This window comes from Dipodomys merriami, unplaced genomic scaffold (assembly GCF_024711535.1).
Source record: "Dipodomys merriami isolate MVZ:Mamm:240054 unplaced genomic scaffold, mDipMer1.0.p SCAF_34, whole genome shotgun sequence".
NCBI lineage: Eukaryota > Metazoa > Chordata > Mammalia > Rodentia > Heteromyidae > Dipodomys > Dipodomys merriami.
In genome coordinates, this window is record NW_027204937.1 from 16,680,987 (window position 1) to 16,703,484 (window position 22,498).

The 22,498-nt window shown below is 53.6% G+C and overlaps 1 protein-coding gene across 1 annotated transcript in view; it reads right to left on the reverse strand.

Moving 5' to 3' along the window:
* Nucleotides 1-433: 433 nt before the first annotated feature.
* Nucleotides 434-22,498, reverse strand: part of LOC138803286 (potassium voltage-gated channel subfamily KQT member 4) — a 52,258-nt gene continuing 30,193 nt past the window's right edge. The window contains exons 2-14 of the mRNA XM_069987107.1: nucleotides 22,156-22,246; nucleotides 21,039-21,165; nucleotides 20,628-20,803; nucleotides 19,649-19,774; nucleotides 19,155-19,265; nucleotides 18,932-19,027; nucleotides 16,653-16,741; nucleotides 14,899-15,060; nucleotides 7,626-7,846; nucleotides 6,366-6,465; nucleotides 3,499-3,630; nucleotides 2,935-3,064; nucleotides 434-2,496 (exon numbers count right to left, since the gene is read on the reverse strand). Coding sequence (XP_069843208.1) covers nucleotides 2,281-2,496; nucleotides 2,935-3,064; nucleotides 3,499-3,630; nucleotides 6,366-6,465; nucleotides 7,626-7,846; nucleotides 14,899-15,060; nucleotides 16,653-16,741; nucleotides 18,932-19,027; nucleotides 19,155-19,265; nucleotides 19,649-19,774; nucleotides 20,628-20,803; nucleotides 21,039-21,165; nucleotides 22,156-22,246 — 1,777 coding nt within the window. The 3' untranslated portion in view covers nucleotides 434-2,280. The remainder of the gene's footprint in view (nucleotides 2,497-2,934; nucleotides 3,065-3,498; nucleotides 3,631-6,365; nucleotides 6,466-7,625; nucleotides 7,847-14,898; nucleotides 15,061-16,652; nucleotides 16,742-18,931; nucleotides 19,028-19,154; nucleotides 19,266-19,648; nucleotides 19,775-20,627; nucleotides 20,804-21,038; nucleotides 21,166-22,155; nucleotides 22,247-22,498) is intronic.

A 22,498-nucleotide genomic window follows, 5' to 3' on the forward strand; every position in this document is an offset into this window, starting at 1 on the left:
TTCTGATATCCCCTGGCCTCTTCCTACAGCCCAAGAAGGGTCACTGCTCCCACAACCACTTTCTCTTGGCTATTTCTGGTTCCATTTGTTCTTACAACAGGGATATCCACTCCCCATAGTAAACTCTCTTTGTTGTAAAACTTAACATTTTTTTCTGTTTCCCTGATTGGCCAAACTCTTAGAAAATATGGTACCATGTTTACTGGTCATCATAATAGATCGACTTGCCTGGGAGATTCCTCACATGAAAGATTTCTCATATGTTTAAGCACCTAGTCTAGTTGTTCATGAAACCAAATCTTTCCCCCTAGACTTGGGGGTGAGTTCTTATTGTTGACAACAGAGTTCAACTGTCCCCATCCCCAAACCAGGAGCCTCATCCCATACTCACTGAATAAAACAAAGACCAACCATCTCCTGCTGAAAACTTTAATGAAACCAATAAGTTAATAAGTTAACAAAGTGAGGTACTTGCATATCCGAGAACCGGGTTAGGAGGGGGAACCTGGATCATGGAAGGAAGGGATGCTTCTCCCATATCTCCTTTGGTCACAGGGTAATAGTCCTATTCTCCTGCCCCTCTCTGCAGTTCTGTCTCTGAGCAAGGTAGAGGAATGGCTCTCTGGGAACAGTGCAGTGCAGGTATGGCAAGCCAAGATAGACTCCATCTAGGGCATGATGGTACATGCAGAGGGCACGCAAGGGCAGAGGCTGGGCCCCCATGAGGCTGAGCAAGTTCCAGCCCAAGCTTTGGTGCTGGTGCATGCAGGTCCCCAGTATGAGATGCAGCCTGGTCTTAGCCTCTTGTTGCCTGGCCTCCCACAGAAGGCTGGGTTTGGTCCACTACCCCTAGCCCTCCTGCCACCTGTATTGGCTTTGCAGAAGATAAACAAAAGGGTAAGGAAAGTGGTTCTGGGGTCCTGCAGCAGCTGGGCACGAATGCCAGGATGCAGGGCTGTCAACTGAATTGAAGAAGTGGGATGGGGCCAACCAGGTGCACAGTTGGTGTCATTTCTAGATGGATTATTGTTCTAAGAATTAGAGTGACTAGGAAAGGGGTGGGCCAGGGGTCTCACCACGTAGAGTGCAGGCTCCAGAGACTTGGGCCTGAGTTTTGCTGTATGGATACCTAGGAGGCCCTCAGGAGCAGGCAGAGACAGCAATCAAGGTTCCTGGACCAGTGAGGAGTCTATCTTCTTGAGGAAAAGGAGTCGGTAAAGCTCTGGGTAGCCCTGAAGAGACCTCGGGTCACTGTAAATGAAGCTCCTTATCCTGCCCCAAAAGACTGAGAAACTACCTACCTATTAGTAGACCTCTCCCTGCAAGGCCTGCACACCCACATCTGCTACAGGGGCGCAGGAAAGAGCAGGTGGCTCTGTGCTCGTGTCTCCAAGCGTGGATGGCTGTGTGAGTGGGCTTGAGGCTTTCTTTATGTCTGGAAAACTAAAGGACCATTTTTGTGTGCCTAATCTTGGAGCACTGTCAGGGAGGTTTGGGAGAATACAGAAAGTTGTGCTGAGTGTCAAAGGAGGGCCAAGGAGGGGAGTGGACATCCAGCAGAAAGTGGAAGTCTCTGTGAGGTGATACCTGAACATGGGAGGGCAGGGGAGAACCAGGCCCCATGCTGAGGGAGGATGGAGTGATAAGCCAAAGAATAGGGATAGGGTCAGCCTGAGCAGCCTGAGACCAGCTACTTCTGGAGCCCATCTCCCAATGGAGGAGAGGCAGAGGGACCCCACGGGGGTCCCCAAGTTGCATATTTAACATAGTTTGCATATGTGGTGCCCATCTGCCTTGTGGCAGGGTCCTGTGCTTTGTGGGTACCTGTTGGGCACCTTGGGCCCATCCCCAAGAGGGGTGGGGACTTGGCAGGAGGGCTTCCCTGCTCTGCCCGGAGGGCAGGTCAGAGACCTCGCCTTGCATAGCTGGAAGCTGTGTCAGGGCCCAGGGCCCAGGGCCCACTCCCACTCTCAGCACAATGCCCTGCCAGACAGGCCAGGTCAAGCCTTGATGGAGCAGGCAGGGTACTGGGGAGCCCAGAGGCCATGGGGCAGCTGCTGCTATAGCCCTCCACATGGCCTGGCATCTCATGCTCCTGGGGGGCCTGCCACCCGCGGCAGATCCGCCGCCCACCCGCCCAGGCAGCTCAATACTGCGTGTGGCCTCTCTCCCCGCGAGGGAGCGAGTTCAAGTAAGAGAGGAGGCCCGAGGCCTCAGAGGGCGGGCGTGGCCTCCTGGCCGAGGGGCCGGCCGAGTGCCGTCCCGTCCCGGAGAAGCCCCTCAGTCCATGTTGGTGCTGACCGAGCGGGAGATGCTGAGCGTCTGTGCGGAGACGGAGATGTCCTCGTGGTCCACGGGGCTGTGGTAGTCGGAGGTGATGTCGGGATCAAAGAGCGGCACTTGCATGGTGCCCAGGCTGGCTGAGGTGCCGGAGGAGCGCAGGCAGCGCGAGTAGAAGCCCAGCAGCAGGTCCAGCTTGTGCTCGATGGACTGCACCTGGGGGCAGGACACAGCTGGGAGGCGGGCGGGGGCGGGGCGACGGCGGTGGGCGGTGCAGAGCGAAGGGAGAGCGGGGCTGATAGGCGGTGGGCCTCGGTGGTGGGCGGGGCTCGGTGGTGGGCGGGGCTAATGGAGAGCTGAGGGGCTTTCAATAGCAGTTTGCCCAAAGCTTGGGCCGAGGGGATGGGGGTAGGGGAGGGAGTAGGGGGGACGGGGGCGGGGCGCGCGGGGAGTTGAGCTGAAATTGTTTGAGACACTCCAGGGCAGACAACTGAGAGCCAGAGTTAGAGGGCTTTTGCCTCCTGCGGGCCGGGCCTGGGGCGCAGCGGTAGCCAGCAGTGCCTCTAGGCCGCGCTTCTGAGACCCTCTCCCTCCTCCCCGCATTTCCTCCCTGAAGCCTACCCAAGTCGACTAGCTCGGCCATCCTACACCCACCTGCTTCTCCACCTTGACCACGCGTCCCATCATGCTGATTTCATCCACTGCCTCCGCCTCGGAGGGCCCCTTGTCGCTCTTCTCCCGAGTCTTCCGGTCCCCGGGTCCCCGACCCACAATCTGGTCCACCCTGTAGGAAAAAGGAACCATAAAAGGAGCCCTTCCACAAGAACTCCAAGCCTAAAAAGAGATGTGCGACTCCAGAGGCAAGAGGTGGCCACGGAGGACAAGCTGCCTTTCCCTTTGGGAGATGGGAGGCTGGTGATTATTTTAGGCCCATTGCGTTGGGCCCAGGAAACAGTCGATGTTAAGACTCCTCTATCCCCCTCTCCCCCCACCCCCGCCCGGGAGTGCAGTTCTATAGGGCCCATACAGAGGACCTATGGTTGAGTTTTACTTAAGCCTCAAAATTAGCCGCGTGCTGTGAGGCAGTGACTTTACTCAGCCCAGAAACTCTGGTCCAGCATCTACCCCTAGGTGGTGCACACCGCCCGCCCTCCCAGCTCCCAGCCCCCAGCCCCCACCCCCACCCCTGCCCAACACCCAGAGGGCTGGTGAACCCACCGAGTCTGTAGGCTCTTGATCCTGCCCAGCATGTCCAGATGTCCTGCTGAATACTGCTCAATGACGTCCTTCACATCGTATGGTCTCAGTGTCTCCTTGAATTTCCTTTTGGCTACTAGGAACTTCAGAATCCTGGTGTGGAGGGGCGGGAGGAGAAAGGGAGTTTCAGAGGAAGGGCCCAGTTCTAGTAAGGGATTCATTCTCAGTTCCTTTTGCCCCTTTGCCACCCACTTGTCCAGCTCCAGTCCTGCTTAGGCCACTGCAAGCAACCTCAGCTGGATGCCCCACCCACCACCATGCTCCCCTTTGTCCTGCCCTCAAAAGTTGATTTTCCCCCCCCAGTGGTACTCACTAGACACTGTTGAAAATGAACTATACAAGTTGTGGGTGGGGATGAGAGGGAAAAACTAGGAGTGAGGGAAGGGGTGACACTGTCTAAAAAGAAATGTATCATTATCTGACTTATGTAACTGTAACCCCTGTAAATTATAAATGTAATGTCACTTCTATAATAACAATAATTTTGTGTGTATGGGGCTTGAACTCAGGACCTTGAGTTCTTTTTTGCTCCGGGCTACTGCTCTACCACTTTGAACCACAGCTCCACTTCCAGTTTTCTGGTGGTTAATAGTGGATAAGAGTCTCACAGACACTTTCCTGCCTGGGCTGACTTTGAACCACAATCATCAGATCTCAGCCTCCTGAGTTTGAGCTACCAGTGGCTGGCTCAATAAGTTTTTTTTGGTTTTTTTAAAGTTTCTTTTTTTTTTCATATGCCTGAATCTGTAGTCTTGGTAACCTGGGGAGGTAGGGTGTGAGTCTGGTGTCCCTCAGCTAGATGGGCCACAAGAAATATTGCATTCATCCCACAAATACTTGGCACTGCTGTGAGACCCTGGACACTCAAGGGGAGTCAGATCCAATCCTGGCTTCAAGGAGCCTAGGTCCAAGGTGGGAGACTGAGAGGGCACAGACAATTATGGAGTGACAGGATACATGATCCAATAATGGAGAAAGAGGGCTGGGAGTAATGAGAAGGGACAGGTTTGGCTCGGGAGTTAAGGGGGCAAGCTTTGAGAGTAGCATTTTTCTGGCCCCAGGGCAAGAGGTGGGGGATGAAGGAAGCTTTCTGGAAACAGGCATGGGGGTATGTTAGTTCTGAGAGGCAGCAACAGGTACATGATTGTCCAGGGTCTGTCCCCAAGCAGGGGACAGTATGAGGATACAGATGAGCTATTTGGAAGATGAAGAAGACTGCAGTCTTAAGAGTCTGGCAGAGTGGGCACTAGGGTGGGGTGGGGGTTCTTTCTGCTGTAGCATGAGTGCCCAGAGCCAGGGTCATAGAGGGGAAGATTCAGGGGACAGAGCTGAGCTGCAAAGGAGCAGTGGAATAGAGCTAAGGGGCAGCTACGAGCAATTCAGGAGGTGGGACGGAAAGGCTTCCCGGTCCAGGTTGACTGAAGCCACAGGGTGGGTAGTGGTGGTGTCACTGTCTGCAATGCAGGACCAGAAGAAAGATTAGGTTTAGGGCACGCTGAGTGTGAAGGGTCTGTGCTGTGGTGGCTAAAGAAATAACAGTCCTCGCAGCTCAGGCACTATGTTCTAGATAATGACCACAGGGAACATGGCAGGAAGAGGAAAGGGGGTGAGGAGAGATCTCAGACTCTGGGAAAAGATCCTGCTGACTCTGATTTCAAAACAAACACAAGGGCAAGAGGCTTACAAGCAGATGTCTGAGCGAGGAAAGAAAGGAACTGAGTCCACAAGGTTTGGAACTCAGGGGCCTTTGGGGCTAGAGCTGCAGGCTGGAAATGGAGACAGAGCCAGGACTCCTGGCCAAGTATCTAGGGCTAGATGCACCCGGGCCCTGGCTATAGCACACACAGATGGGTCCCCATTGTCATGGCAGCTGATGTAGCAGAGGCTTTCAAACTTTTTAAGCCAACCCTACCATAAAAATGTATTTTATATCGCAAGCCAGCTCACACGTACATATACATGCGCACACACACATAACTGAAAAACAAAGTTCATAAACATTATTTACCCTCCCCTCAGTACGACAGATGCATTCTCATGGCTTCTTTTTTTTGTCAGTCGTGGGGCCTGAACTCTGGGCCTGGGCGCTGTCCCTCAGCTCTTCAGCTGTAGACTAGCGCTCTACCACTTGAGGCTCAGCCCCAATTCCAGCTTTTTCTGCTTATGTGATGCTGAGGAATCAAACCCAGGGCCTCATGCATGCAAGGCAAGCACTCTACCACTGAGCCCCGTTCTTTTTTTTTTTTTTTAATGCTTACCATAGCCCCACTAATTTGGTTTCACTAAGTTGATTTCAAAACATCTCGACCTGTAGTTTGAAAAGTGTTGCTCTATAGGAAGTCTGGAGAGAAAGAGACCAAGACACCCAAGGAGAGAGAGAGTTGAGATGAGATGCAGAGAGAAAAGGAGCCTGGGACTGAGCACAGAGAAGCTGGGAAGGCCGCATAGACAGAGATCCCAGGAGAGACAGACAGGTGCTGACATGAATGAGGAGAAGAAGGAAAGGGCCTGACATGAACTGGGAGATGGAGAAAGGAGAGAGAAGCAGAGAAGCAGATCAGGAGGAGCTTGAAGGATGGTGCCTGTGTAAAGACAGGGAGCAGGGAGTGGCCACGCCACCAGCCCCTGGAGCCAGGCCCTCTGGACATGATGCAGAGAAGCAAGCCCTGCTAGGAGCTGCCTGTCACCTGCCTACCTCTCCTGCACTCCAGGAGGGCAGCAGCTGGCACACTGGGAGCCAGGCCAGGCCTGGCCAAGAGGGCAGCCCAGATGGGGAGCAGCAGCAGGTAACAGGTGGAAGGAGTGCTCACCTCAGCTCTCAGCCTCACCTGACGGAGCGGATGACTGTCTTCACCGCAGGCATGACATCATCCACAGTGAGCTCACACTGGTAGCTCTTCTCCTCGGCTACTTCCTCTGAGGGGACCTCTGAAAAGACAAGAATGGTCTACATAGTCCAAGAGTCAGCAGCAGAGGGAATCATACCCTGTATTACATGGATCAATAGACAAAGGCCCAGCAGCATCCTGGGGCACCAAGCAGCCGAGGCTCCTATTTCCCTGGCTACTGCCCCTCATTGCCCTATCCAGGTCCAAAAACCCCAGGGCACTCAGGCCCAAAGGTCTCTGTGGTGAGGCAGGGAAAACATCTGCCTGATGCCAGGTGAATGGAACATCTGTTCTGTTCTGAGCAGAGAGGATACACACGGCCCTGGAGAAAAGCCTGCTAGTCCTCACCCCAAATGCAAGACGGGGGCTCTGGGGAAAGGGCTTTGGTGCTCTGCACATATCCATGTGGTCCTTATTCTTGTGAGGAAGGAGGAGGCTCGGGGCTAGTTCCCCCACAGCCTCCCACGTAGCTGGTTCCCTGCTACCAGGGAAGGCCCGTAAAGCAAAGATAAGAAACAGCTCCTGTGGGGCTGGTGCCCTGCACTGCAAACGAGATGACACTGCCCCCCTCCCCAGCAGAAGGAAGGGAGAGAGTGAAGGAAGTCCCCTGGCATCAACCATTCCCAGGCCTCCATGAGTCAGCACCTCCCAAAGACTAGTTTGGGGGTTCTATAACCTGCCAGGATAAAAGCTCTCTTGAGCTGTCAGCCTGGACATCTTGACACAACACAGGCAATCAAAGAGACTGGCTGTCTCCATCCTCCATCTTTTCTACTCACAATCCTCTTTCCCCAGCCTGGAACATGTCTTGCAACTAGGAGGGATCTTCCAGGGAATCTGGTCCAGCCCTGGCACTTTCCAGAAATGGCGGCCAGGTGCAGAAAGAAGCAGCAGCCTCTGCCTACATCATCATCCAAGTTGCATGCAGATATCAAGAAACAACCTCCCACTGGGCACCTGTGGCTCACACCTGTAATCCTACTCAAGAGGTTGAGATCTGAAGATGACAGTTTGAAGCCAACCTTGAAAGTCCATGAGATTTCTTATCTCAATTTATCACTTAAAAAAGCTGGAAATGGAGATGTGGATCAAGTGGTAGAGCAACAGACTTGAATGTGGAACATAAAGCTAAGAGACAGTACCCAGGCCCTCCCCCTCCCCCCCCAGCTGGTCCAGGGCCCTAGACCTCCAAGGGCTCACCCTCCGCAGAGGTGCGGGGCTTGAGTCTCAGAGAAGCCCGGAAGCGAGTGCGGTCATTGAAGCTCCAGCTCTTCTGTACCTTGGTGGGGCTGGTGGCCTCGCCTACCTGCTCGCTGCCCGGGGAGGTAGGCATTGGTGGAGGTGCCAAGTGCTGCTTGGAAGGACCTGTCCGCCGTTGGGAGCTGCCCATACGGATGCGGTCTTTGATACCCATCCGGCTGCTGGCAGGGCAGTTGGGAAGAGAACCAAGTTAGCCAGGGATGGAATAAGGGGCTAGGGGATCAAAGCTGACTTAGGACTTTGGGGTAGCCATTGGGGCATAGTAAAGGGGGACCCTGACTCCTACTGGAAACTGAATCAGAGTCAAGTGGAACACATCCCATCCCCAACCCTACCTCCCCCCTACACCCCACATTTCTCAGACAGATAAGGGGTTCACAGGAGACAGATGTCAGAGTGGAAGGTGTGAGAGAAGTCCAAAAGGAAGTCAGAGACAGACAGGAGGACAGAGGATCTGGGCCAAGTCCCAGGTGAGTGGTGGAAAGTGGAGGTGGCAACTCCTTTGGGCACAGACTGGCTGCTGAGGAATGGAGCTTACCTGGCCTCATACACATTTAGGAGGCCTTGAGTCCTCATTGTACACAGGAGCTGGCTGGGTGGGGTTGAGGAGGTATGTGTACACATGCACAGTGTGGATATACATGGTGTGTGTGTGCGTGTGCACATGTGTGTACACACGCATTGGTCAAGTCAGGGTTCTAGGACCTGGTACAGATGTGCAAGTAGTACACTGCAAAATTAGGTCTCCATTACACACAGACTTTCATATGATGGTACCCATGGCAGCTTGCAAGGTGAAGGCCCGCTGTAAAGTAGGCCCCAGAATCTGATTGCTGGGCCCAAATGAATGCCCAGGACATGCCCAGTGCCCACTTCCCTGGTGAAGTCTGTGTTTGGCAACCTGTTATTCTATCATCTTCCCTCCCTTCCCCTGCTCACTAGAGCTGATGTCCCATGTGATCTTGGAACCCACTCATCCATCCTACCCCCTAAGCACCCAGCTCACCCTACACATCTGTGTGCATTCAAACACATGTACATGTCTGGGTATGCATTCTGACTTCTCTTCTTGTACCTGGCTCCCTACCACATCCCCAAACTTTGGAGGTAGACAGGTAGGGGATGCCTTGGTCGTCTCTGAACGGGCCCTGGTGAACCGATACCTGGTAGAGTAACTCTGTGTCCAAGAGCTTCAAGAACCACTCTAGCCATTTGGGTAGGACCTATGCAAACGCCCTTTACTCCATGCCCTGAGGCGTCACTGCTGCCTCCCCTGTAGTTTGTCACCGAAGGACTCCCTGTGGACAGGTTTGGGGGAAAGTCCCTTCCCAAAATGTCTGGGATTCCAGCTCAGAAGAGCACAGTCAGTCTTTGAGGAGGCCTGAGGTGTGGCAAAGGTGAGATAAGCCATGTTCTCTGTTCTCGGGGACTTTCGGATCAAGGGTTGCACAGAAGACAGATTCTGGTTTCGGTGCTGGGTGGGAAGCATGGGAGAGGAGTGAAGAGTCAAGGTGCTGAGGTGAGGGAGATCTCGAAACCAGGGGCACCTTCAGGAAGGCGGCCCGGATGTGGGACCATCCTTGGGGGCAGGGGCCTCTGTCCAGAGGGGAGAGGTTATAGGTAAGGATCGGGGCCCTGAAGAAAGCAGAGGGATGGCTTCTGAAATCTAGCATGCCCTTTGCTGACCCAGGATCCCTCAAACACATCCAAAGATTCCAACTGAAGTTTGAGGGCAGCTTTCCCAAACTTGCCTATGCAGAGCCATTCCTGCAGGCTCTCATGCCGGCAAGCACCCCCACCCATCCGTCCGTGCAACCCCACCCTGTCCTCCATTCCTCCATGTGGAAGAGAAGGAGAAGGCTGAAGAAGGCCTTGGCACTTCAGCCAAGGACCCAGAACTCTGGATCAATGCACCCAGCACATCTGGCTCTGATGGCAGTCTGGGAAAGGGGGACAGACCTCCCTGTAGCAAGAAGTGTGCAATAAGACTATGCTTGCAGGGCTGGGAAGGTGGCTCAGTGGTAGAGCTCTTGCCTTGCATGCATGAGGCCCTGGGTTCGATTCCTCAGCACCACATAAGCAAAAAGAAAAAAGCTGGAAGTGGCACTGTGGCTCCAGTGGTAGAGCACTAGCCTTGAGCTGAAGAGCTGAGGGACAGCGCCCAGGCCCAGAGTTCAGGCCCCACAACTGAACCCCCCCAAAAAAGACTATGCTTGTACTTTGCAAGACTTGGGGAGGGATAGGGCTGAGGCTTGCACTAGAGGCCTTGAAAGGTCCCTTTTTGGCTCTGATTCTGTAATAAGGAGCGAGCTTCCGGCCTGGTTTGTGGAATTCTGTAACTTTCCAGCCAGTCAGAGACCTTGGCTCCTCTTTAATGCAAGAAGACACTCTTTTCCCAGGAGTGGTCCTGGATTCCAGCTCCTTGGGTAGGGCCCAGAAAAAGGCTCACATTAGCCTCTCTGGAACCGAAAAGCTCAAAGAAACCTTGCTTACAAATGAGCACCAAAGAGCTTGTCCCCTTCTCAGGCTCCTTGGAGCACACAAGTCTTGACTGCCAGCTTCAGCCTCTTTGTGTGGGGGACTCAGAATCTACCATCCCTATCTCACATCTGCAGAAAAAGAGGACATGAAGCCCAAAGTCATAGAGCTCCCAGAGGCATAGAATAAGCCTGGGATCCTTATCTCGGACTTTAGAGACTGTGCTCTTTTTGGGGGGACAAGTGCTCAAAGTGGGGAGTAGGGAGCTAACTGAGCACCAAGGGATGATCCTGGCATCTGATGGCTGGAGGCCAGGAATGCTGCTAAACATCCCATAATGTATGTGAAGACTCCCATGCAAAATTATTATCCCGGGGCTGGGAAGGTAGCTCAGTGGTAGAGTGCTTGCCTTGCATGCATGAGGCCCTGGGCTTGCTTCCTCAGCACCACATAAGCAGAAAAAGCCGGAAGTGGTGCTATGGCTCAAGTGGTAGAGCACTAGCCTTGAGCTGAAGAGCTGAGGGACAGCGCCCAGGCCCAGAGTTCAGGCCCCAAGACCAAAAAAAAAAGACAAAAAAAAATTATCCCACTCAAAATGTCAGTGGTGCCTAGGTCAAGAAACTGGGTTAAGGGGCTTTTGGTACCTGGGAGAAGAATGGGGTGGGTCTTGCTACAACTGCCTGGGGGAGGGCAAGCTCTAGCACAGGCTGCCCCTGACTGCTCTGCTGGACCCAGCTAGCCCCTTTCACACAGTTCCACAAGGAATTTTGTTAGTATCCATCCTCTCCCTGTCAAATGCCAACCTAGGGATCGAGGGTCACCTGCCTCTATTGTGGTTCTTCTTTAGGGACCATGGAAACAGTCTCACTGCAGGCCCTCTGCCCTGCCCTGGTCCTTCAGTCTGTCCTGCCCACCAAGCCATTTCTGCAGAAGGGCAGGTCTGACCCAGAGTCTCCTCAGCTTCTCTCTTCACTGTGGCCCCACTCCCCACAGTTATAGGTCCCAAGCAACTTTTTAAAAGTAAAATATTGGGGCTGGGAAGGTGGCTCAATGGTAGAGCACTTGCCTTGCATGCATGAGGCCCTGGGTTCGATTCCTCAGCACCACATAAGCAAAAAGAAAAAAGCCGGAAGTAGCGCTGTGGCTCAAGTGGTAGAGTACTAGCCTTGAGCTGAAGAGTTGAGGGACAGTGCTCAGGCCCAGAGTTCAGGCCCCACGACTGGACCCAAAATAAATAATAAATAAATAAATGTAAAATATTAACTGCAAACATACTGAACTGCACGAGGTCCACATTTACAGGAGCCAGGCAGGATTCTAGAGGAAGCCCAGCCTATTATCTGCATTTCCATCTGAGAAAACTGAGGCTCGGAAAGCTATGTGACAAATGAGTGGTGGCTAGAGAGTGATCCAACCCCATGTTTCTAAGAAAGGCTATTCTTGACTGAAGCCCAGACAGACAGACAACGGCTCTGTCCCCACTGGCCACTATGCAAGGCCAAGAGGATAAAGCCCAGGATAGACTTTGGTTCTTCATGACCCAGCCCTGCTCCTACTCCCAGCTCTGACACATACTTTCAAATCCGGCCTGCACTGGCTGCTTGGCTCATGGCTTGGCTCATGGCTGCCTCCGTGCCTTGGCCTGCTTCCCTTGGACGGGGTACTCTCCCTAGCAGCTACCCCTTTCAGGGCTGCCTCTGGATCAAGTGCCCAACCAGGGCTCCACAGCCCCTCTGCTTCCTCATTTTGTGTGTTCATGGCACAAAATTACAATTATCCTTTGCATCTCTTGGGAGACCATGTTTTATTCTTCATGTCCTCAGTGGACAAAGCACGAGCTGGCACAGGGCAGCCACCATGAATATAGCTGTAACGCAGCTGGAAAAGTTGGGTCTCTGGTTAGCAAGGGAAGTCCAGACTCCATCTTTGCAGACATCTGCAAGGTTCCCAGATAAGCAGTGAGGAGATAGGAAGCTAAACCCAAGGCCTGGCACAAGTCAGAGGGGGAAGGGCCCTTAGAGAACCTCTAGTTCAATCTTCCCATTCCACAGATATTCAGAGAAGAGAAGCATTTTGGTCAAGATCACACACGGTTCTGTAGCAGAGCCAGCACACATGCCCAAGGCTCCTGTGAGTGTGCCTTCAGGCACGCTGTGCCCATGCCCCAGACCTGGCAAAGGCATCCCCAGAAGGCAAGGGGATCATTAGAGCCAAGGCAGATGACAGGCAGCAGGCACATGCACCTTGTCTTTGACCCATCCTGTCCCCCTCTCCAGTCCCAGAAGTGAGGGGACAAAGAGGAGTGGGAACAGGAGGAGCAGGTTAGGGGATACCTCGGTCTCCAGCTGGCGTGGATCCGAAAGAAACTCCGCTTATTACTAAACATCTGGCTGGAAAGTTGAGAACAAGACACGAACAGAGGTTAGTGACAGAGGCAGGTGGGTAGAGCATGGGGAGCTGCCAGGATGGGGCCGGCCTTCTGTGGCTGGTGAGAGAGAAGGATCCCCACCCGTTACCCTCCAGCCCCATCCCCAGAATGCAGACGTTCTCACGCTCTGCAGAAGGAGCTCCTGAGAACATGTGGAACCTACAGGAGTCTGGGCCTCTTCTCCAGAGTCAACTCTGAGGGAGAGTTCTAGGCATTTGCATTTCAAACACACAAACCACGAGGTGCTCATACAGGTAGTCAGGAGGCCATGCTTTTGAGAAATTGATCACAAAATCCTAAGAGGTGGATGCTGGTCCTGGGATCACCAGCCCCCCAAAAGTCTCCTTGGGCTCGACTTCCTGAAGACTTGCTCAAGCTCCACTGGGGATGTGGCCAGCAGGTGGGGATGTATGGATGTGTGTGTATATACATTCACACATGCATTTGAGGGGGATGGACCACAAGGCCATAGGGCCACTTGGCCTTGAGCCTGGTAACTGAATTAAAAGTCCCAGCTCAGCCCCTGGAGTCCCTGGGAAGAAGGGACACTCCTTCACCATTATCATGACATCAGCCATGTTGACACTCCAGGGAAGATGGACACAGAAGATAGTAATGGCCAAGCCCTCAGTAGTAGTCTTGGACACAGATGGTGTCAGTAATGGCCTAGCCTTGAGCAGTAGTCTGTCCTGGGCCTCAGGGGACTCAGGGACTGGAGATGCTGTGAAAGGTGGCACAGGTTCCAGGCTACAGGATAACTTCCATTCCCAGTGCATCTCTGCTCAGGAAGGGGAGACAAGGGTGAAGTGAAGCCTCAGAGAGTCCATGCTCAGGTCTTACCTTGAGCTGCCAGAATGCCAAGCCTTTTGAGTTTTTGCCTATATACTGTGGTTTGGCAGGGATGGGGAGAACCCTAAAGGGCCTTCAGGCAGTGATGGGGAATCCAAATGGAGCCATATCATGGCCTTCTCTTCCAGGAAGCTCCCAGCCTGGTCTGGCCAATCAGGCTTCTCCTCCCTCCAGCTCCAGCCCTAGGTGGGGGCTCTGTCTCTCCATCTACTTCCTGTTCAGCTCTTGCCCAGAAGTGTCCTCATAAGAAGAGGGAAAAGATGCTGTCCCCTACATTCTTTACACCAAAACATCTCTATCACCCTATTCTCCAAGCCTTTTCAGCCCAAATCCCAGAGAATCCAGAGCCCCTGATCAGCCTAAACACTGTTTCTTTTCTGTCAGGAGCAGAGTGACTTGAAGACTTTTCTTAAAGACACACATAGCATCAGGTGGCAGGCAAGCTTCTGCTGGCCCTCCTCCTGGTCACTGAGGGGGCTCAACCTCTTCTTTCATTTCTTGTTCTGAGCCTGGAGCTCAGAATTACACCTAAAAGTTCAAGGTCATAATGTTCACTTGGGCTGGTTCAGGGATGATGTGTGATGATGAAACACAACAAAGCTGAAAGAGGAGGTATGAACTGAACTGAATCCTTGGCCTCCAAGCTAAGTCCCTATGGAAGCTTTCCCCCCAACCCAATATGCTTGTAATTCCTCCTAATGAACATGCCCGGGACAAACACTGACTGCCCTTTCTTGGCTCTTCTTTCAAGATGCAAAAGCTCCAGAAGAGACAGGTCAAGGGGAAAGAGACGGTTGCGGATGGTGGAAAGAGTACCTCGCTGTGGAAGAAGAGACTCCCAGGAGGCCTCTCTGCTATGCACTAGCAAAGCTGAGGTCAAGGGTTGCATGGGACAAGAGCATTAGTTGTTGGCTGAGCTTACAGAGGTCCTACAGCAGTCTTAGGCACAGAGTTCTCTTTCCAGCTGGCATCTGGCTCCCGAGCGGGAGGCAGATTCAGTGTCAAGCCCTCCTACAGCAACATGTCAGGGGAGGGGGTTCCCTGCCCTCACACCCCAGAATGCTGCCCGCAATTACCTGAGCCGTAAGCACCTGGGGCCAGCGGCCTCCTCCTCTCTCCAGCTTCCCAGGAGGGATGGGGGTGCGGGGATGGAAGAGTGAGGGAGACGTGGAAACAGAGAAAGAAGAGGACAATGGCATGAATGGAGGAGACGATAGGAAAGGATGGTGAGGACAGCTCTCCCTCTCAGACCCTTGAAGTCAAAAAGATGAGTCCAGCCTCTCCAGAGAAGGCTTCAGTCTGCACCTGTCTGGCCATCCAACAACCGCCTGGGAGTCCCCCAAACAGGGTCAGACACCCACATGGTGGCTGGAGGCAGATCTAAGAGAGGGCGAAACAGAGAATGGAAGAAAAGAACAAGAGAAGCAAGAGGAGGTGGTGGCCACATGGGGCCCCTACCTTTCCCCAGGGCAGAAGGAGGTGCTGCCTGGTCGGTGGCAGGTGGCAACGGGTGGGTAGCGGGAGGGCGCTCCGTCGGGTACTGGCGCCCGCCGCACCTCCAGGGGCCGTAGGCCCCCATTGCGGGCCCGTTGCACGTGCTCAAACAAGAGGGCCAGCTCTCTGCAGGAGAGGGCGCCATCAGCCACAGCTCGAACCCCAGTACCACCCCTCTTATCTATTGGGCTCTGAGCTCCTGCCAGGTCCTAATCCACCCTCCAGAGTGGATCAAATACTCCTGGCCAGAATAGGCAAAGGGGAAGGTAGGAAAGACTGGCTTTGTTCCTCCTTTTCTATGCTGGTTTCTGGATGCCAGGCATGGTTGTGCAGGATGGCACCACTCAAGAGCCTCACACGAGGCAGTAAGTAAGTGGGAGCTCAAATCCAGCTGATTCTGCTCATTAAGCTGACTGTCTGGAGGTGGAATTGTGCCGACCAGAAGGTCAGTGAAAACCCTGAAATCCCTAGGTTCCCAGTCTAACTCTGGATTTTAGGGGGAGACTGAGACCGAAGACAGAGATCTGGTTGGGTAACCAGTCCAGCTTCTGCTCCCTGTGGCATTTGGAGACTAGATTTGGAGCTATATATAGCTGCTCCTTAACTCTCTAGGCCACTTCTTCGTGCCCTCGTCAGGAGGGCACACCTCCCCCACCCACCTTCCTATGAGAACGCTGAGATCCAAAGAAGCAAAAGGACAAGTAGGCCCAGAACCTCCAGACCAGGCTCTGTTCCTTCTATCAGGGGACCCAGACCACCCCATTCCAAGTTCCCTCTCCCCTCCAGCCCCTGCCCCACTCTTCTGCCTGGGCTGTGTTCTCAGGGCAGCTCCTGCAAAAGAGGCCCTATCTGAGGTGTGCATTTGGCTCTACCAGGTGGGGCATGGGAGCCCCTTCCTAGCACTTGCTCCTTGCTCCTCTTCCTCTCATGGGAAGACCAGGGGTGGGGAGGGAAGGGAAGGAATAGGAGAGGCTAGGCAGCCAGTGGGCTCACCCAACAGCTGCTCTTGGAGAACTAATGAGGAGAAGAAGGCTCGCAGAATCGCTGACCACAGCAGTCAGGCCCAGCCGCATACTCTGTGCCCCCATACTTGCAGGACCAAGCCAGAGCCAGCTCTGCAGTCTTTATTCCTGTCCCAGGGCCTGGTCAGGCACCTGGCTCCATGTACCTTGGAGATGCTATTAATAACCCCCTGCATGGAGCTACCCCATACATCCTTAGCTTGGCCTAGGACCAGTGGAGCAGGCTCACTTCCAGGCACTGAGGCTGCTGCCTGGCACAGTAACAGTGGGCATGTAGTCATACATGGGGCATCTGGCCTTGACACATATGTTTCTGTCCATTCTAACCAGCTAGAATCTGCCAGGTCGGTACAGGCTAAGACTGCTCCCACTTAAGATAAGATGACCTGGCTGGGCCTGTCCTGTGGAATCACCTGTGGGTGAATATGCCACTGCCAGCATGTCAGGAGCCAGGACTCAGCCTGAGGGGCAGAGCTATACCATTACCCTGTGTCCTATGCTCGCCTCTTCCCAGGCACAGCAGGGAAGGGGGAAAAGTCCCCCAGGCTCTGAGTGATCTAGAGACCTGTGAAACCAACCTGGGATGCTCCCTTGGGAGCTGTCACCCCTCCCCTTTGCCAGGGCTAAGTTGGTGCCATTGCTGCTAGAGGGACATTACTGCCAACCCCCTCCCACACCCACTCCAGTAGGACCTACCTGAAGGATGGGAGGATGCTGTCATAATAGTACCAGGTAGCTGTCAAGTAGGCCCGGCTGGTATCAGTGGAATACAGGCGCCATGCAGCCTAGAGGTATGGAGATACAGAGCAATGGACATCAGTTTCTCACCCCTCCTCCAGTCCTCTACCCCTGAAGGAACTTAGGACTTAGCCAGAGGAGGATTATGTAGAGCCAGCAGCCAGTTCTGGCTCCATAGCCACTGAGGGGCCAGCCAAGACCTAAAGAGGTATGACTTTCCCAAGGTGACACAGAAGACCATAACGAGAGCCAAATCCCTCAGAGCACAAGGGGTACTGCTGAGGGTTTTGTTGTTAGATGGGTGTGGATTTCCAGTCCCAGCTCTGTCCTTACAAATTGGTTAGACTAAGGAAGCCTTGAGAGAGTTTTTGTTGTCTCGATAGTATCTCATTTTATTGCCCAGGCTGGCCTTGAACTCTGTATCCTTCTGTCACAGCCTCCTAACTGCTAGGATTACTGCCATGCAGCACCACACCTGGCCAGAACCTTAGTTTCTTCACCTACAGAATGGATTGGGCCCTTTTTACCTAGTGGGATGTTGTGATGATCAAATGAACTGATGTCTGTGCAATGCCAAGCTTGGTGCCTGGTATACAGTCAGCATTTAATGCCAGATGCCCCTAGCATACACTTCCATTGACTCTCTTATCACATCCAATAAATATCCATTCACTGGGCATCTGGTTAAAGTCCTTCTCCTAGCCCATAAGCAACATCTTAGTCACCACTGTACCCTCAGTGGGCCAGTTACAGTGTTCTGTAGTTGTTTGAAGAGTGAATGTGACTGGGTAACTTATTAGTATCTGAATGTGACTGTGTGTATCCAACTCTGTGTGTGTATGTGCTTGTCTGTGTGTGTGTTGTGTATATGTGTGTCCGTGCCTGTACATATGTGTGTGTGTGTTACCTGGAATTAAACCCAAGGCCCCCTACTTGCTAGGCAAGCACTCTATCGCTAAACTCCCATCCATCCTTCCCAGCTGTCAGTCAAAGACTATTTGGGAATACTAGAGACTGAGGAGGAGAGGGAAGACCATCACGCTCCAATCCCTCAGTATCTGTGGACTTGCAGGGCTTTAGCAGTAGGAAGAATAAAAGTCAGATAAGGAAGGACTATCCTTTTCTCTCCAGGTGCCAGTGTGAGTGGGTGATTCATCCAGGGCAGGAAGATATGGTAGCTGCTAGGCAGGACAAAGTAGAACTGGGCTCTAGATGGCCCCTCCCCCACTTCTTTGGGTGACTCTTGTCCTCAAGGGGCTGCCATTGCTGACCTCACCAACCAGGCGTCTTCCTAAGACAGAAATATTTTTACTTCCTGCTTGCCTAGGCCCCTGGCATGGGCTGGGGAGCAGCTGCCAGAGCTGTCTCATTAATTATGAGTACCACAATACCAGCTGTCTCTCGGCATGGACAGTGCCAGCCGCCTGGCCCTACAATGCCCCTTGAAAAGCTAACTCCCAAAGGACAGTGGCCATTGTGCCCCAAGGGACGTTAAGAAGAAAAGGCTGGGCTGGTGGCTGGAGATAGCAGGGAGGGGAAGGAGGGTCCACCCTGGGGAGAGAAAGTAAGAGGGGTTGAGTCAGGCTTGGGTTTAAGGATCAAAGGGAGGCATGCTGGAGTGCCGGCAGAGGTGGGCTGTGACAGTAGCCCTCAAAGCACTTCCTGCAGGGAGGTCTCTTGTCCAAGGCCTAGAGAGAGGGTCACAGAAAATCAGGGCTCTAGCCTCATCCAATGCCCAGATCAGCCATCAATCCAAGGGAAACTGAGGCCATGTGCTCCTGGCCTTCCATCTACTCCTCTGGCTGCTCCTTAGCTGTCTCCTTGGCTAATTCCCACATGGCCACCAAGTGTTGGAGTTCCTAAAAGTCTATTTCTGGACTATTTTCTCTTTGTTTGTGCAAATGCTTGAAGCATTCATGAATCCAGGTGCTGGGAGTGGACTGGGATGACAGACAGCTGTCCAGTGGGAGGCTGGCAGACCTGAATCATCTCCACATCCAGCCTCTTCCCAGACTCCACCCTACCCCAGACCATGGAAAGCCGGGGGCAGAGTTAGCTATGCAGCAGCTTTAGCAACCTCCAAAGTGGACATTTGGTGCAGGGGACCATTTCTGAAATCTCAGTCAGCATCCCAGCTCATCCCTCTCTGAACTTCAAAACGAAGTCCTAGTTGTGTGTCTGGGTGCTGACTCAGCAGGTGGGTTTCGCTGCCATAGGGCCTGCTGGGGGTTGTGTACCTGGATGAGGTTGGCTGCTGGCATCCTCCTCTTTTCAAAGTGCTTCTGCCGATGTTGCTCCTGTACTTTCAGGGCGAAGCCAGAGCCGAGGATGCCCTAGGAAAATGTTGCATTGGTGGGGGGAACATGGAGAGGGGGACAAGAGGCTGTGATGGTGGCCCCCTCCCACTCCCCACCCCAGTCTGCCCAGCCTTCCTCACCAACCCAGCAGAGGGAAACTCACAGCAGGCAGGGCAAAGAAGGAGATGCCCAGTAAGGCGAAGCCAGCAGCCAGGACCCTGCCCAGCCAGGTATGTGGTGTCTTGTCACCATAGCCGATGGTGGTCAGTGTAATCTGGGGATACAAGCAGGTTACCCACAGCACTGGACACATCTAAGAGTTTACTGGGTACACAGGTAGGTGAGAGATTGATCACAAGGGGAGGGCTTCCCCTCACCCCCCTCCCCTTGATCCCTCATAGGGGATGGTCACAACTTGTCACCAGGCTGGTCAGGGAAAAGCAAGATAGGTCACAAAGTTTGATTAAGGGGCTAGATGGGGCGGGGGGGGGGGGAGGGGAGGGGCATTGTCAGCAGGTCCACCAGAGGGTGGAGGGCTTGGGGGTCCAGGATAGTAACAGACCAACTCTGAGTTGGAAGGTCATAAGGGACAGATCTCAGGAAGTTTCCAGGGAGGGTCCCAGGGGGAAGGGCGACCTGTTACAGACCCTCACGCACCGTCCCCCACCAGAGCGAGTCAGCGTAGGAGGAGAAGTCCGAGTTGGCATCCTTCTCAGCCAGATACACGAGGAAGGAGGCGAAGATGAGCACCAGGAACCCAATGTACCAGGCGGTGATCAGTTCCTGGGGACAAGTTGAGGAGTGTGAGGAGGTAGGCCCCCTGGCGAGGTGGGCACCTCCCAAGATGGCCTCTGGGCCAAGGTCTGGAAGAGAACTTGGTATGTGTGGTTCAAGTGATAGAGAACCAGTGACAAAGAGTGACAGCACAAGGCCCAGAATTCACGCGCGCACACACACACACACACACACACACACACACACACACACACACACACAGAAATACCAGCGGGGGCCCAGCCTGTCCACGACCCATCAGGTTCCAGGCTCAGGCCTTCACCCCATGTTTGCCTTGCCATGTCTCCTGGTCTAACTTTTAGACTTCAATCAGGCCCTCCCCAGAAACTGCCAGCTTCCCATTTGGCAGTATGAGAGAAGTCCCTGAAAATCTAGAAGTTTCCACGAGCAAGACCCCTCAGTCCAAGCCTCCTGCTCAGAGCCAGCCTGGTTGCCAGGGTCCCTGCCCACCCACAGCCTCTACCTCTTTTTTTTTTTTTTTTTTAATGTGGAACTCCTTTTTAAAAACTTTTATTTTTTCTTTTGTGCCGGTCCTGGGGCTTGAACTCAGGGCCTGGGCACTATCCCTGAGCTTCCTTTGCTCAAGGCTAGCACTCTACCACATGAGCCACAGCACCACCTGCTGCTTTTTATGAGGAAGCAAACCCAGGGCTTCATGCATGCTAGGTGTTGATTCCACCTCTTGTACAGGCGGTGGGCTCTGGTTCTATGCTCTCTCCCAACCCGCTCCTTTCTTCCTTTCTGATATCCAAGACAGCTGCCTGAAGCCCTGGGGGCCCCGGCTTGTCCCATCCAGCCTCCTCACCCCTCCCCACTCAGTCCCCTCCCCAGCGGAGCTCACCTTGCTGTGCGCATAGACCACCGAGCCAAGCAGCTTCCAGGTGCCTCCGCGCCGGTCCATGCGCACCATGCGCAGGATCTGCAGGAAGCGCATGCTGCGCAACGCAGATGTGGCAAAGATGTTGCCCTGTGTGCCCGCGGCGATGACGGCCACCGAGGCCACGAACACAATGAAGTCTGCAAGGCAGGGGGGACCAGGTCACGGGCGCACCCCTGCCTCTGGACACCGGGCAGGGGTGGGGGGAAGGAGAATTGAGGGCGGGGGGGGGGTTCCTGGGGTGGAGTGGAGGGAGTGGCTTGGGAGGATCCACTGAGTTTGTCAGTAGTCAGGGTGGGGAGTCCAGGAGAGGGTCAGGGGGCCAACCCTGGGGTTTGGAGTCAGGAGCCAGGCCCAGTGGGAAAGGCCCCGTACCGATGACACAGAAGGGTTTCCTGGCGAAGCGGAAGCGGCCCTGCCATCCTCGGTAGCGGCAGCAGCAGCCAGCGGACCACACGCGGATGATGTACTCCAGGCCAAACACCACGATCATCACGAATTCCTGTGGGGATGGGGTGGGGTGAGCTCTAGTCCCCACTCTCAGGGGCCAGGGCCCAGGGCAGACAACCTGGCGCCGCCAGAACACTGGGTTAGGAGAACCAGCAACCCTCGGATTGGTCTCCTGAGGGGTTCTACTCCTAGAAGGATTAGGATTCCAGAAAGGAAGTGATGCCTTGCACATCTGTCCTCCCTTCTACCCGGTTGGCTGCCTGGGTTTTTCCTCAACCTGGCCTTTACCCACAGCCATGTGAGGCTCCCCAGCTCTGACTGGGTGACATAAAGAGGTGGCTGTCTCCAAGGAGCTTCTGTTTTGGTGTTCTGTTTAGTCAGGGGTGGAGACATTTTTTTCTTGGGACAGGGTGGTGCCTATTCATCCTGTTTGCTGGGCCTATCAATTTTTTTATGTTGCATATATTTCTTTTTTTTTTCCCCATGTTTTTTCCACCTGAGCTGTACCTCCATTCCTTTTTGTTATATTTAGAGTTTTTGCTCAGGCCTGGGTCAGAAGCCTTCTGCTTGGCTGGGGTGTCATGTGCACACCACCTCAACCAGCTTTATTGGTTGAGATGGGGGTCTTGCTAACATTTTCTTGGGCTAACTGCACTCCTCTCGGTCTCTGCTTCTGAAGGAGCTGGGATGAGTGTGAGCCCTATGCTCAGCCTTTTCCACGTTTTTATGAGCACTTATTAATTATACAATGTGAAGGTTTATTGTGATATTTCCATGATGTATATAATAGACTTTGCTAATATCCCCCCCCCATTATACATGGCCCATCCTAAGGCCTCACACTGAGGTAGAGCCTTCTACACTAACTATAAAGTTGAAAATGATACCCAGAGAGGGTCAGCCACTAGCACAGGAAATACAGCACAGCAATCTGTTCTCTGACCCACAGAGTAAGAGTCTCTCTCTACCTTTGGCCCTTGGTCCCAATGGACTGCCTCACACAGCCTCTCTCAGAAAGAGTGGCCAGGACCCCTGTGCTCACCAAGATGAGGAGACACTCGTTGGCAAATTCCTGATGCTCCTGGATAGTGGACAACACGGACAGCACCAGGCAGCTGAAGACCAGCAAAAATCTACAATTGCAGCATGAAGGAAGTGGTTAGATGGCTGGGAGGACGGGATAGATTCCCTGGTAGGGAAGGAAGCACAATTTGGGAAGACTTTAGAAATGGGAATTGGCATCAGAGTTCCATGGAGTCATGGCTCTGCGGTGGGTACAAAAAGCAGCAGCCTCCAAGCTCCGGGCTGCTTCATTTCCCGAACATCTCCCAACCCTCTTCCATCACACCCTGACACAGCTGTGGCTCAGAGAGGAAGTTACTTGG